At 39.1% G+C, this 15,406-nt stretch overlaps 1 protein-coding gene across 1 annotated transcript; it reads left to right on the top strand.

Annotated features, from left to right (window-relative positions):
- The first annotated feature begins 2,761 nt into the window (after positions 1 to 2,761).
- LOC118101278 (solute carrier organic anion transporter family member 1C1-like) lies at positions 2,762 to 15,057 on the top strand. The gene is made up of 15 exons (XM_035146883.2): positions 2,762 to 2,945; positions 3,532 to 3,633; positions 5,394 to 5,535; positions 6,139 to 6,271; positions 7,204 to 7,328; positions 7,502 to 7,648; positions 7,793 to 7,891; positions 8,030 to 8,290; positions 9,085 to 9,249; positions 10,353 to 10,548; positions 10,650 to 10,815; positions 11,741 to 11,925; positions 12,482 to 12,546; positions 12,658 to 12,775; positions 13,390 to 15,057. The coding sequence occupies exons 2-15, from the start codon at positions 3,583 to 3,585 to the stop codon at positions 13,601 to 13,603; spliced, it is 2,067 nt and encodes a 688-aa protein (XP_035002774.1). The 5' UTR covers positions 2,762 to 2,945; positions 3,532 to 3,582; the 3' UTR covers positions 13,604 to 15,057.
- The last annotated feature ends 349 nt before the right edge of the window (positions 15,058 to 15,406 follow it).

The following is a 15,406-nucleotide window of genomic DNA, read 5'->3' as shown; positions in this document are numbered from 1 at the left end:
ACTAATAACTGTAACATCATATACGATTTAATTGAGGGTAATAACTTCTGCATTACTGTATTTTCCCTCAGCTTAGGAGTTATGTATTATGAACATGTTAATAGTACAACTGAAAAAACTGCACAGGGAGGAAGGCTTCTCCTGTAAACTGTTTAATATAAATAAATAATAAATGGTGTATTTTTTTTTACAATAATAAACTTAGAAAGCTGATGCAATGAAATAATAATAATAATAGTGAAGTACTTCTTTACCCATGAACTCCATGTGTTGTTCTACAGGGCGACAGAGTTTGGGACGACCAGCACTGCTGCTTTACGTGTGAGTTGAGAAGAAATATATTTATGTTCGTTTATTTTAGGGACAATGCAGATTAGTACTCAGGTCCAACATATAAATGGCCCAGATTTTGCCATGCAGGCTGGTTTCATCTGCAGTCCCTGGCAGGTTGATGGTAACCAAACATTCAATGACATATAGAACCATGTATGAAAAACATAGAAAGACATAGCATAAATCACTCTAAATCAATGACAAATGAAAACATGGAAAAAGCCACGTAGCCCATGAAAGTGATAAGTGAAACAATGTAAAGACAGACTTATCAAGCAAAAGCACATAAATGATTAAACAAAACACATATACACTAAAACAAAAAGTTAAATTATAAATAATAATCGCCTAACCATAATCCAGATGAATAAAATCTGTCACTTCAACTCCAGGTAATCAAAGTTGTGCTCCTAAGCTGTCCAGCTTCAACATCACCATCGAAAACTGTACCACGATCATAGAGATGCCTGTGTGCCAGGGCCTCTGTGTGTCTCAGCCCAGGTGAGAATAATTCCATTGTATCTATTACTGGTCAATAGAAATGATTATGACACTGCTGGACTCGTGTGTTTATTTGTTCTTTCAGTCTGATGAATCTTACAGTAACATAACACATGTCTCTCTCTGTCTGTCTCATTCTCACCTAATCCCACCACGTGCCTCGCTCAGGGTGGTGTTACACGGTGACCTTCAGGTGGAGCATAATAGCCGATGCTGTCTGGAGCAGAGCACACAGAGGAGATCATTAACCGTGCAGTGCCTCGGCCTCACCACCAGACGCTTCCGCTACAAGCATATCACCAGCTGTGAGTGTAGAGCCTGTAGTATACTGTACTGAGGAGGACAGACAGCACACACCCAAACCAGGAGTAAATCATTATGGAAAATATCCATTGGATTTCCAGATCCAATTTTTCTATTTTTAAATTCAATAGATAATTCAAAAAAGCAATATTTTTTGATTTAAAAGAATTACTGAATCAGGTTTTCTATCAAATAAAATGATTCATCATAATCACCAAAGTTTGCTGGATGTTTGTATCATTTTTCAAGTTTAATGTAATAAAACTACTTTAACTTTTTCACCTTAAGTACCTGTTGGCAGCAAGTCAGCTCTGGATTGATCGCCCTCATTTTTATGCAAGTGGCCTGTTTCTAGAGGGTAAAGGGTCATGTTAGTTTCATTCGTTTCATTTGTTTGAGGTTTATTTGTCATTCCAGCCATATCGACCCCAGTCTTCCCCATTCCGTATGCCGGTGTGTCCTTGGGTAAGATACTGAACCCCAAATTGCCCCTTCCCATAGAGAAAGTGCTGCACATAGATGTGCAATATACATATATATATATACACACCATTACTTACCATTTCACCATAAAATGATCATGTTATATTGGTATTCGGTGTTGACATGGTGAAAATGTTTTTAATACGTGTCTAATATCTTTATAGGACATTTCTCTTGTGTTGTTCTATCATATCACTAAGTATAAGTGTAAATTAGGCTATGTCACAATAATCCATGGGACATAAATGAGGGGATGCGTGAAATATTTAATCATTAAGGAGCACCGTGGTTGAGAAAGAAATTGAGAACCTCTGCTCTAATCCAAACCTTCACTGTTAAAGGTTTTCTATGAAACTCCTTCCTTGAGAACAAACATAGTAATATTGAGTATTATCTACAGTAAACAGGGACACTCTCTGCTGATGATAATCTCTATATGTAAGGCTGGACGAAACGAAGAGTGACGTTGTGGAGCTGGGATTATTGTTGCAACTGTAATCACAGCAAGTTCTTTAAAAGTTCTGCTAAACGTAATAATGAATCAATGAATGAATATCTTATCTACTCTTAACAAATCTAATCAGGTGAGTTGATGTGAGTTTATCAGCCATAGGGTCTCAGAGAGAAAGCCATTGTTAGCAACTATCAATAGGATAGGAAGACTTTGATCAGGCTTAGGAAACACCCAGTCTTACAAAAGCTGACTTTCTTCAGGAGAGGAAAGCATTTCACTCTTTGAAAACAGCAAACTACCAGGAACAGCGGGCTTGTAAAATAAGCTTTGACCAGCTTCACGCTGCTGCTGTTTGTTGTGCGTTCAAAAGGATGGATACTCGGGAGGCATTGTGATGTTCACAGAGGAGGATGTGCGAGTGCAAGCGAGTCATGATTGTCTGCGTGTGCGTTTGCGTTCAGTGAACCTCCTGAGCCTTCCGGTGCTGGTCCGACACACATCTCCTGTTGGACGTTAGCCAACCAGTGCAGGGTGTGTGTGTGTGTGTGTGTGTGTGTGTGTGTGTGTGTGTGTGTGTGTGTGTGTGTGTGTGTGTGTGTGTGTGTGTGTGTGTGTGTGTGTGTGTGTGTGTGTGTGTATTTGGGTGAAAGTGCTGTGCGTGCCTATGTGCTCAGTGGCTTTAGGGGTTTCAGGACTTTTTATTGACATGATCAAGTGCACATAAGTAGCCGGGTTACTGATTACAGGTGATGTTGTAGTTTGTTTGTGATAAGACTGTCGCTTTGAGAACAAAGTCCTGCCAGGTACAACAAGCCGTCAGCTACTTCAGCACATCCCACCCATCCCTCTCAGGACCACTGCTGCTGCTCAGGTAAATACTGCCTTCTTTTTTATTCCTTTTTATTCCTTTTAAATCTGCACATTTTTGTTTTACACTCAATAAGGAAACATTGTCATATAAATGGATTGATTACGTGTAAATTACTGGTATATTGTGTGTATTATGATCAGGAAACCGACTGCAAAAGTTAATTTGTTTAGCATCTTAAAGTGTGTATGACAGCAATCAACAAATCCAGGCCAGGGACCACATCTTAATTAATTAATTAATCTACTCCACTCTTTATACAACCAATTAAAACATCTTTAAACAGGCATTCAAGTGAGGTATGTTTACCAGGTCTGTCTCTTTATGCACTTTAATGGACTCTGTATTGTTCTTTTTAGTGGTTTTGTGTGTTTGTTTTCTGTTTCTACATTAGTATGGTTTTAACTCTTTTTAAAAATTCTTTGGCCCTGTGAAGCACTTGTGACTCTTGTCTTTGAAAAGTGCTGTACAAATAAACGTTACTTATTTAGTGACACTGAGATTTGTGTCTTTATGTGTTTCCAGTTCCCCGATTTATCACAGCATAGAAATGAGTTTGCTCCTAATCTCCTTGTGTCTGTTTCTGCAGGCCTCTCTGTGTTGTGTTTTCTGCCTCCTCGCATCTATCGAGAACAGCATCATGAGTGTAGAGTCCAAAAAAACACGTGAGGCCTGCTGCTCCAAGCTCAAGGTGGGTGAAATGTCACCCTCTCCCTGTGTTGAAACCTTTTGGACGGTCACTCACTGCTTCATATATGTCGTCCAAATCAGTGTTGAGACCGTGCAATGACAAAAGAACTAACCAAGCCAAATGTGTTGATTTCCATCCTGTCTCTGTGTGGTATTTCTTTATTGTCTGTGTCCTACTAATGCTGCACCTGATTGGGCAGTAAAAAAAGTAAAGCATTAATACAGCAAAGTCGCTAAAATGCACGTTAATGTCTGACAAGTGACAAGAGATAAGGCAGATAGTTGGTGAATGGGGAAAAATAACAGTGAAATGGTTGTTTTGACCTGGATTCATATCATTGACTTCTTTGTCAGTATGATGACAGTTTATTACACACTTTCTAATATCCGACTAATTATACAAGTGAAGTGGGACATTCTGTAATTATTTTATTAAGAGTTGTTGATGATGTTGATTTCTTGGAAAAAATTCCCAGTCATCCTCATGAAAGTACAAAGCCTTCCATGTCGCTTTACTCTGGGAACTTTAACTCTTAGGTAAGCAGTGGCACATATCTAAATATAACACAATAGTCTATGACCTACAACCCAGAGTGAGTCCCTTTCAATTTTTAACTTGGTTAGGGGCAAGGATACAACTGCACGCAAGCAGTATTTGTACTGGTAAAGCAAATTAACCACAAAAATACCTGGTAATTGTATTTGTCCAATGTGATCCAAAACCCTCTTTCTTTGTCCATCACAAAATATAATCGTGTCACTAATGTAAATGTTTTTAGCTGCTGTTAAATAACAACGTGTTGGAAATTCATGTTTTTAGTCATTGTTAGTCAATAGACCATTCTCTAAACCCCATTGTCCGGACTGTTGCTGTATTTCCATATGAACATTTGCAGTTTACTAAGATAACTGTAGAAGATTTGAGCCTGAAAACTCTTGATTTTTAGACAGAAAGGATGCAACACGTTAGCCTATGATTGCCCCTGTTTAGTGAATGAGTAATTACTCTTTAATTACGCTAATGGTTTCTATCTTTAAAAAGGCTTATTCTAATGTAAATTAGGGTAATGTAAATCAGATCAATGTTGAAGCCAGGTCTGTGTGGCCTATTGTAAAGCCAGATAGTGGAAGATACCTATGGATTATTTACATCCACGATGGAAGGCCAACATTGATCTGGTGTTTGAGCTGAACATTCAAATTCAAATAAATCCTTTTATTTGTTGTTAACTTGTCACATTGACAAAAATCGGTGATATAGTGGCTAAGGCCTCGGCCATTCATGACGATGGTTGTTGTTTTGATCCACACAATAAACACTGAAAGAGCGGTGTCTCTCCATAGAGCAAAAAATCTTTCTTCCATTAATGACTCTACAAAAATTGCATGTTCAAATGAAAAGGACAAATAGGAAACTAATAAGAAATTTCAACAAGCAGGTCAATCAAGGAATCAATCAAAGGAAGGGAAGCGTCTGTGTGATAATACAATATTAGTTACAACCTTTGAGACTTTGTTTAGAAAAGGAATCTTCTGATTTGATTCTTGTAAATGCAATAAGGTAGTTTAATCCTCTCACTCAAAATCCTTAGCTGAGAGATTATTTTTAAGATAGTCATTTTACAACAGGTATTAACAATTATTCTGAGTATATTGAGTATATAGTATAAGTCTTTTCACTTATCCTTATCAAATCTGCTTCCTCTGAACGTGTTTCACTGGAGAAAAGGTTCATCCAGCAACTTCTTGTGTGTTTTCCAGCTCTTCCTGGCCTCGCTGGCATCTGTGTATTTTGCCAAAGCCTTTTGTGGAGCCTACATGAAGAGCTCCATCACTCAGATCGAGAGACGCTTCGACATCCCCAGCTCCCTCATCGGGGTTATCGATGGCAGCTTTGAAATGGGTATGTGCAATGTTAGATATGGGATATTGTGTTGGTAGAATAAAATATTTCTAAAAAGTGAAAATATTGGGGGATGAAAACTAGATTTGTGACATAGATTGAGCCACTAAATCTCCCTCCTAGAAGAATAATTTGATCTATCGGGAAATGAGCTTATTTGCTTTCTTGCCACGAGTTAGATCTATACCACTGTTGTGTCTGTATGGCAGCTAAACATCAAGCTACTCAAGCTCACTAATTAACACTGAATATCCTGTTTGTTCAAGTTATAGAGAAATAAGAGAGGGACTGTCTCATAACTCCTGCAAAACCACAGCATGTTGTCCTCTGCTCTGGTTTTTATATGGATTGAACAAACTAAAATAAATGATGTATTAATTAGTGAGCTTTAGAGGTGGTGGTAGGCAGGATATGTTGCATTTGAGCATGCTAAGCTCGGCTAACTGGTAGTTACTGCAGTAACAAATCTAACCTACAGACATGACAATCACATCTGCTCAATCATCAAACTCTCGGCAAGAAAGTGCGAAAAAGCATATTTGCCAAAATGTCAAAGCACTTTGTTCAGCCAACAATTAATTTATTCATTCATCTCATTCCCAGGCAACCTGTTGGTCATAGCCATTGTGAGCTACTTCGGTGCGAAGCTCCATCGTCCGCGGCTGATCGGTATCGGATGTCTGATCATGGCTGCTGGATCTTTCCTCATCGCCATGCCCCACTTCTTCCAGGGATTGTAAGAACACAGTTTGCTTATCATTCTCAATATTCAACTTATCAAGGTATATCCTGCAGTAGTTATACACATCAGTTAGAATAATATAGTAGCGACACCAGCTCTTGGAGGCAGAGCTGCTGTGAAGGCAGGAATAAAGTAATATTGAACCACAATGGCCTGAATCCAATAATGAGTTATTTGTTTGTTATATTAAACTGAAGCACCCTTTGCAAAATATAATATTATATAATATAGTTTTAATTGCACTGCAGGATTAAGTTGTTTGGGAGCCTGTTTGCGCCTCTCGTGGTTTCTGTGTGTCAGTGGTAATTTAAATTGTCCCACATTAATGCAATTTATATTCAAACAAACATGTTAACATGAAACTAAAATTAGATGTTGACACAACAATCAGATTTAATAAGACAGGGTCAGACATCATGCATGACCCACATTAGTTGTTATTCTGCTTTAGTGAAATAATCCCTTGACAAACATGCAGTTAATTAAATTTACACACAGGGGCGTTTGGGGTCCCTGGACGTCAGAGGCCCTGCACCAGTCACCTTTTTCATAATCCAGCCTTGAATTAGGATTATGAATGTTGTTATTAGGAAGGGTTAGGGTTAGGGTTAATGTATTGTCTTCATAGATATTAAATCTATGAAGACAATACATTACATGTGGCTTGACAAAGGTCATGCTACTTTCCTGCCCCAGTTTAACTCCAGTTATAAGATCTGCACTGTCACCCACATTTAAAGAGCTTAAACCAACAGATAAGATAAGACACAAATATGTACTCAGTAACAATGTGCATATGTAGCATGTGAGCACAGTGTTTACTGTATGCACAATCCCAAAATGCTTTCAATTCAGTTAAAACTGTTTTATAGTGTGTTTACTGAACTGAACTGAACAGTTGTTTAATAATCCTTCATGTTTTCCAGGTATAAATACGAGACAAGTGTGACTCACAGCAAAGACATTAACAGCACCGAGAACATCCTGCCCTGTCTGTCCAACCACAGCATGACTGACGCAGATGAGACGCTTGATTTGGGGCCTAAAGCAGGTACAAGTCCAACACCTCTGCCACTGTGAACAGTCTGTTAAGCATCCCTAACAGTAGTCATAATGTCAAATCAATGCATTTACGTGAGCCGAGGATGAACATTGCTTTAAACAGATAAATACTTTGAACATTACATGAGGTTTCAGTTCACATTCTAAGTCCACCTCCCTTAGCTTGTGAGAAGGCAGCTGGCTCGTCCATGTGGATCTACATTTTCCTGGGAAACATGCTGCGGGGGATTGGAGAGACTCCCATCATGCCTCTGGGTGTGTCCTACCTGGATGATTTCTCCAGAGAGGAGAACACTCCTTTCTATTTGGGTTAGTTTCTTTTGTTGCTTTATACTCTGCTGTGGAGCTTAGCTACATCATCTCCATCTTATATCACTCTGATCTTTTATCTTCCTGCTCCATTAAAGTCACAGTACAGGAATATTTAACCTTTCTGTTTCTCCATTGTTCCAGCTTGTATCCACACAGTGGGAATCTTAGGACCTATGTTTGGGTACATGCTTGGCTCCTTCCTTGCCAAGATCTATGTAGACATTGGATCTGTGGATTTAGGTATGTGTTAATGTGGTGTTACAAGATTGCATAGCCGGACGACATCACATTAGAGCTTCTGACAGTCACTGATCAAGAGGCCTGAATGCTCCAACCCTCCTTCAAAAGCTGCTGCCATCTCCCTTCTCCTTCTCACAGACAGCATCACCATTAACCACAAGGACTCCCGCTGGGTGGGGGCCTGGTGGCTGGGCTTCATAGTGACCGGCACCGTGCTGCTGCTCTCCAGTATCCCATTCTGGTTCCTGCCCAAGTCTCTGCCCAAGCAGGGCCAGGAGGAGAGTCAGAGTAAGAGCACAGAGCTGGCCACAGTGGCAGAGCAGGAGAACTTCCTGGCAGAGGAAAACCAGGAGCATGACGAGAAAGAGAAGCCGGTCACGTTCCACGAGATGGCTAAAGGTAACGTGTAGCCTGCCACATCTAATTTATAGTTACCTTCAACAATTTAGCGAGTATGTAAGAATGTTATTTCAAATAAGGCTTCACCTACAATGAGCATAAACCATTTCTAAGACTTCTGAGAATTGTGTCACTATGTTGACAGGTTTAGGAATAAAAGCATTGAATCATTAACCAGGTAAAGCCCAGTAAAACCTGAACCCAGACCAATAACCCTGATACCTGGACTTACTGCGATATGAAAAATGTGGGACCTGCTGCTAAAGCCAAGGCAAACATACTATTCAATATATTACAATGACAATATTTGAAGAGTTTATTTTCCAGCAAAAAGGTAAATTATGACAAACAAACACACTTAAATTAAATTAGAAAATTCAAGTTATTTATTTATTATTATTTTAGGCTATAGTAGATTTCTATGTATATAAATGTATGATTTGAGTATGTATAGATAAAGGTATTTATAAATGTGTTACCATACAAACATACAGACATACAGCTGTAATATATAGAATAATAAGAATTTTGATTGATGTGACACCTTTCAAGGTACCAAAGGCTGCTCTACAGAATCATAAAATGAAAATAAGACAAACCAGTTCTAGAGGAAATAGCCGGGAATAAAGTAGTAGTTAAAAACATTTGTGAACAGGTTTGTTTTAGGCAAAAACCAAAGTCTAACTAAATTAGTTTGACTGTACATTTCTACTCTCGCAGTCATAGTAAGGAAACCATTGTACATCTTAGTAAAACTTTTCTATCACCTTTCGCTGTGCTTTGTCCTTCATCAGATTTCATTCCGTCTCTGAGACGACTCTTCAGGAACAGCATCTTCACACTGATGATCCTCACGCACCTCGTGGCCGTCAACGGCTTCATCGGCCTCATCACCTTCAAGCCGAAGTACTTGGAGCAAATCTACGGCCAATCCGCCTCCAGGGCCATTTTCCTCATAGGTACGGAGCCATAACTCTGCACTTTGTAGCCAGAGGCGACTGAAACAATGATGTTATTGAAGGGAAGTGTGGTTGTGAGAGACAAAGCTAACGTGGAATGTGAGCACAGTAGCCCACTGTGGACTCTCCTTTTGTGTGTGTGAGTGTGTCTGTAAAGTATCAACTTGAGCTATGATTAACTTTTTATGACTGTTTACCTGCGTGGCAAGTAAACACTGTTAGTTGTTTGAACATTTATAGATTTAAATCCATTGTCGTTCAATTACCCATGATTATGAAAAGTAGCAGGAATAACAGCTCAACAGGTTTGAATGAAAAATCCTTTGACAACACAGCTCTTATATGTAGTGTTATCTCACTGGAGCTTCTTACTGACACATGAACAAGGTATTTTAACATTGTTAATGAGCCTGCATGAAGTCATTTATCTTAGCTATATACCAACCAGAATTATTTAGATTCCATGTAGTACTTCTGCTGTTGTAATGTGGAAAGATTGTGGTGGAGCGCAACTAAAAATCTAATTATCAAAGCAAATAAAAAGTTTTTATTCAAATAGTGAGCTAAAGGTAATTTAAGAGTTGTTAAAAGATTGAATAAATCCTTAATTAAACGATTTATGTCTTTATAATAAACCAAAAACCATCAGAGCACTGTCAAAATAGTTGGATAAAACTAATGCAAAAATAGAAAAGTGGTTATGATGGCGAGAACATGCTGTTCTGAGAAATGGATCGCTGGTAAAAGGCTTGTTTTAAAGTTTATTTGTATAACACATTTTAACAATTCAAAGTACTCTACAAATATATGATGACAAATTGTAAAAGCGACATAAGACAACATAGACAAGCAGCTAGCGTCTGCCACTTCAGATGCAAACACCAAACCGACCTTGTCACGGAAAATTAAAAAAACATCCATCTTATATAATTTATATAGTGTTAAAAGACATCTAGTTGCAATTATTCAACTTTTGTGATGATGCTCATCTGTCAAATAAAGTTGGGACCTAAGCTAAAATACCTTCAAAGGTCCCAGTGTAAATTACATGACCAGTAGGACAATTTTATGCTAAAGTAATTCCAACATGTTGATCCCTCCAGGTATCCTGAACCTGCCGGCCGTAGCCTTGGGCATTATCACCGGAGGGTTTGTGCTGAAACGCTTCAAGCTGGGCATCATCGGAGCAGCCAGGGTGTCCATTACTACCACAGTGGTGTCCTTCAGTATGCTTTCCATGCAGGTCTTCATGCACTGTGGACAAGCAGACGTGGCTGGTCTCACCGTCTCATATCAGGGGTGAGTAGAGCACTAACCATCTCTCAATGCTGTATGAATGTGATAAAGATTCTTAACAGTATGTTTAATTTGATCCATGTCTGTGTTTGTGTGTGCACCAGGGCTCCTCAGGTGTCACACAACCATCAGGCTTTGCTGTCGCAGTGCAATGTGGGCTGCTCCTGCTCGATGAAGCACTGGGACCCGGTGTGTGCCTACAACGGCATGACGTATGCCTCGCCATGCCTGGCCGGCTGCCAGACCTCCACTGGCATTGGCAGGGACATGGTGAGACCCTCACAGAAGTGGTGTAACTGGTAGAGGAAAAACAAACAACCTTGCCAAATGGAAATGACAAGAGATCCCTTTTACAAGACGTATAAGTTTGATATCATTGTGGTTCTGTGATGATTCTCTGACCATTTTTCAGTGACACTGAGTAATCACAGAGGAAAAGAGAATGAAAAAGGGCAGAGAGACATCACAGATCCTATTTTCTGCACCGACACTGGCTCCAAAGTCCAGAACGCAATGTAACCAGACATGAGCATGATTATACTTCATGTCTGTGTCTGTCTCTTGTCACAAGCCCACATTTGATTCGCTTAGTTTCTAGAAAATGTAGAAAACAACATGACCAACATTCCCCTCGTGAAGCCAGATTTAAAGTCACTAGATCTGGAGAAAATTGCGCACACTCTGAAATGTCAGCCCCATAAACATGACTGATTTTTTTCCATCAAGATCCATTAAATAATCTCTGAGAATGCAACAACAAATTTTGAAACAGAAAATCTCATGATGTTAAAGGAAGTGAAAAAAATCATCTGATCTTGATCTGCAACAAAATTGAATGGGTTCTTCCATGACTCAAACCTCATCCTTCCACCAAGTTAAATAGTAAGCAGTTCAGGCCTTTATTGTGTAATCCTGCTTACAAACTAACTAACAGACAGGAGTTAACCTCCTTGGGAGAGATAACAAACTGAATTGAGCAAACTGTGTGCAAGTGATGATAAGTCTTAAGTTCTACTAGCAGCTCCTAAAGGGCCAAGGCTGTTGGAATGGAATGAATAACCTGTTTCTAATGTTGTTAAAGCCTCACCAGTAGTTTTTTTTCTGGTGGGTGATGTGGGAGTTCAGGCCACAGGATCATTACTAACTCATGAACATAGAACAACTCACATTTCCTCTCTTTTCTCTGGTCCTTCAGATGTTTCATAACTGTAGCTGCGTCGAAGACATGAGGACATCAGCTGCGAACATGTCTGCAGTGCTGGGCCAGTGCCCCAGGAACAGTGACTGTGACGGCATGTTTAAAATCTACATGGCTCTGTCTGTGATTGGATCCTTCATCTCTGCATGTGGGGCAACGCCAGGATTTATAGTGCTGCTCAGGTCAGAGACTCTAAATCTGAAGGAGCTAATGTTTCTCCTGTTATTTACATTCATCATTTTATACGTATGTCATGTATCTAAGTCTACTTTAGATGATGAGACACAAAACTCATGAAGTGAATAGAGAACAGTGGTTTTCATGGCTGCTTAGTTTTACTGTCTGATTACCTGGTAAAAAAAACCATTAATAATATACAATTTATTTATTTTTGTGGAGATTTATTTTGAAGATTCCCCAATTTATCCAATTTAAATAATTTAATCAATGGTCATTATATATATTATATAAAGTAAACATATTGAATTCTTCTCTTAAATTTATATTTGGAACTATAATGTGGCGCACCTTACATGCATGAAATATGAGTGATGTGTAACATTGGTGGAGTGATATGATGTAAGCGGTGGGTGAAGTGCCACTCTGGCTATGGGGAATTCAAGTGTCCAAGGTTGTTGGATTTAGACATCGAACATATGTGGAGTTAAGTTATAATAAAGGTGAAAGGGGCCATACATTGACATCACTCATTAATATGACTTTCACTACACGTTCCAGATCCATACAGCCAGACCTGAAGTCCTTGGCGTTGGGAATGCAGACACTGATCGTAAGAACTCTGGGTGAGTACAGGACTAAGTGTTGTAATAAAAATGAGACTTATACCAGGCGATAAACATCATATTCATCCTATGTGTTCAAGTGTAAGCACACATGACTCTGTGTCCTTCCAGGTGGGATCCCTCCTCCTATTTATTTCGGAGCACTCATCGACCGAACCTGTTTGAAGTGGGGTACCAAGCAGTGTGGAGGTCGAGGAGCATGTCGGATCTATGATGCTAACGCTTTTAGGTACAATGAACCTTTTATTTAATGATATTTTATTTTCTTGCTAGACCAGCCTAGTATTAATATTTAGATTTGTAAAGTGTGTCCAAAAGTTAATGTCAAATTACTTTCGTTACATTTACATTTATGCATCTTATGGAACTCAATATCTTCTATCATCTACCAGGAGTCTGATTGAGTTTTTTTTCATTGTTACCTATTTAAATATAAAATTTTGTAAAATATTGACAAACACACGAGTGATGAAAATGTTGAGGATTTTATGGAACATTGAAAGTAAATTTAGATGCACAAAAACCATGTGTGTTGTTCAGGGCCCAAGAAAGTGCAGCTTCAAATCTGGTGCGATTTGACACCCGTTCAATATGAATAAACTTTTAATAGACAGGCGACTGTTGACGATCACAACAACAGCACGTTCACGATAACGGCAACTGATTCTTCAGTCCGGGGTTCTTTGTACTGAGTCGGGCTTCATTGAACTTTGAATAAACAGGTGAACAGCTCCTACATTAGTGTTTTGTAGAGAATTGCAACGAGAAAAAAACAAAAAACAAATAAGAGAAGTGACATTGAAACTGTTTCACCTCACCTGCTCCAACATCCTTCTCCCCCAGGGTGACATACATGGGCTTGATAAATGGATTCTACTTCCTGTCCAACGTGCTGTGGGTGGGTCTCTACCTCCAAATTGTCAAGCGACAGAAGAAGTTAGCGTTGAGGAATCAGGCTAAAGAAAACGGACTAGAGGCGAACGGACAGGTCAACGGACACGCCAACATCAGCATCGCCAAAGACAAAGAGGACGCAGACAAGGAGAGCACCATTTAAGGTGGTATGACATCAAACCATAATACAGGTGAATGACACATGCAGTATTTCCCATTACTTAACTACTGTGCTGCACCCGGACTGGACCAGATACAGTAATGGTACAGTGTCAGAATTGTATACCTCTTTTTCTATGCAGTATGTGTATATATGCTGTATTCATATATACAGTATATGCTCAGTATAGTGTATGTACAGTACATTGTTTTAAATACTTGTTCAAGACAAAAGTGTTGTTATGAGTTACTGACAAAGTCTTTTTGAATATGGCACTTTGTGGGATTATGGATCCCTCTGCTTTGTCTTCAATGAATTATATTATAATGAAGACACTGAGGGTCGTTGAGGGTATCATGTGTGATAGTTTAGTAAAAATGTCAAGTTTAGACAAGATGAAGCGGCTTAAATACACAAGGATCACTATAAGAGGTATAATTAGGAATGGCAGATATTTGAATTCCCATACAGATGATTATTTTTGTTTTAAGAAAAAATCCTTCACTTACTGTACATACAGTATGAGTTTTTATAGATGGTACCTGTACCCATCAGAGTCAGTGAAGTCTGTGATTGCTGAAGGATGATCCAGTCCGTGAAGGCAACACAAGAATGAAATATATTTAGTTTATTAAAGAAGATTGACCAGATGTGTAATACTTGAACGAGGAGGAGGAGATCCGGACACATCTTCTTAAATCACCATTTTATATTTGCAGCTCAATCCCACTTGAGGTGGTGCCCATATATGGGTCACCTAAAGGAGAATAGTTCTGCTCGAGGAATAAGAAATATGAAACTACAGACTGCCATTTGTTAGATCAGCTCAGCTTAGCACAAAGATGCTCAACACTGGTTAGTTTGTTTAGTCTGCTCAAAAAGTCAATTGTAAAAACTTTGTACATGTCGTAAATTGTATGTAACGTATTGAATAGTGAGCGTCAGACTTGTGATGTACAATGTACACAACTCGACCAGTAGGGAAGTAAGAAATCACTCATAGTTGATGGAGTCGAGAATCGTTTTGTCTATCGGTGCTGATAGGGGCCAAATGTTTCTCTCAAACTGTACAAAGATCCTCAAGTGATTTTCAGGTCCTGGGTTATCTTTGTATGAAAAGTGTTCTATAGGTATGGGGGGTGTCAGGAGTACAGATGATCAAGACAATTGAAAAAATTAGACTAGAACCAAAATTATCTAGTTGTGTTTTCCAAACTACTTTGCTATGGATATTAGCTGATTCCCCTGTGATAGCTTTGGCCTCTGGAAAAAAAGAACAGGATGTTTGGGGGGATTTATTATTCCAAATAAATTCTGAGCTCTGAGAAATCTGCTTTATTGGCATTAAAGGGGACATTGTATGCCCATTTTACCACAAGTTGATATGGTTCCTTGGGGTCTTAATGAAATGTCTGTAACATACTTTGGTCAAAATACCACAAGGATCATTTCAAACAGCACCCTTTTTACCCTGTATAAAACAGCCCTCCACAGAGTGACCTGTTTTGAGTGCCTGTTCCTTTAAATGCAAATGAGCCAGCTCCCCCCTCCCCCTCTCCCCCCATGATTTTAAACGATATATAAATTACATATTTTATATGATATAAATTATCAAATATGCATCCCATACTTTGTATTCCCCTCTGTTGTCCTGGAGTTTTAATTTTCCCAATAACATAATTAAATGTCCCCCTCTGCCCATCCACTACAAGCACACAAGCAGACAGACAGGAGAGAGAAAGAGTGGGGGGGGGCTATGAAGACCATCATTTACCCCCGAACCCCGACATTCAACGGGTACAACAA

This window comes from Hippoglossus stenolepis, chromosome 22, assembly GCF_022539355.2.
Source record: "Hippoglossus stenolepis isolate QCI-W04-F060 chromosome 22, HSTE1.2, whole genome shotgun sequence".
NCBI lineage: Eukaryota > Metazoa > Chordata > Actinopteri > Pleuronectiformes > Pleuronectidae > Hippoglossus > Hippoglossus stenolepis.
The sequence above is the reverse complement of the archived record's forward strand: the minus strand, read 5'-3'. Positions and strand labels throughout refer to the sequence as shown.

Bases quoted from the DNA above. Each gene is read 5' to 3' on its own strand.
- LOC118101278 (XM_035146883.2), top strand. From the start codon at position 3,583: ATGAGTGTAGAGTCCAAAAAAACACGTGAGGCCTGCTGCTCCAAGCTC. The intron at 9,250-10,352 runs GTACGGAGCCAT...TGATCCCTCCAG, and splicing joins CAGGGCCATTTTCCTCATAG to GTATCCTGAACCTGCCGGCC. The intron at 10,549-10,649 runs GTGAGTAGAGCA...TGTGTGCACCAG, and splicing joins CTCACCGTCTCATATCAGGG to GGCTCCTCAGGTGTCACACA.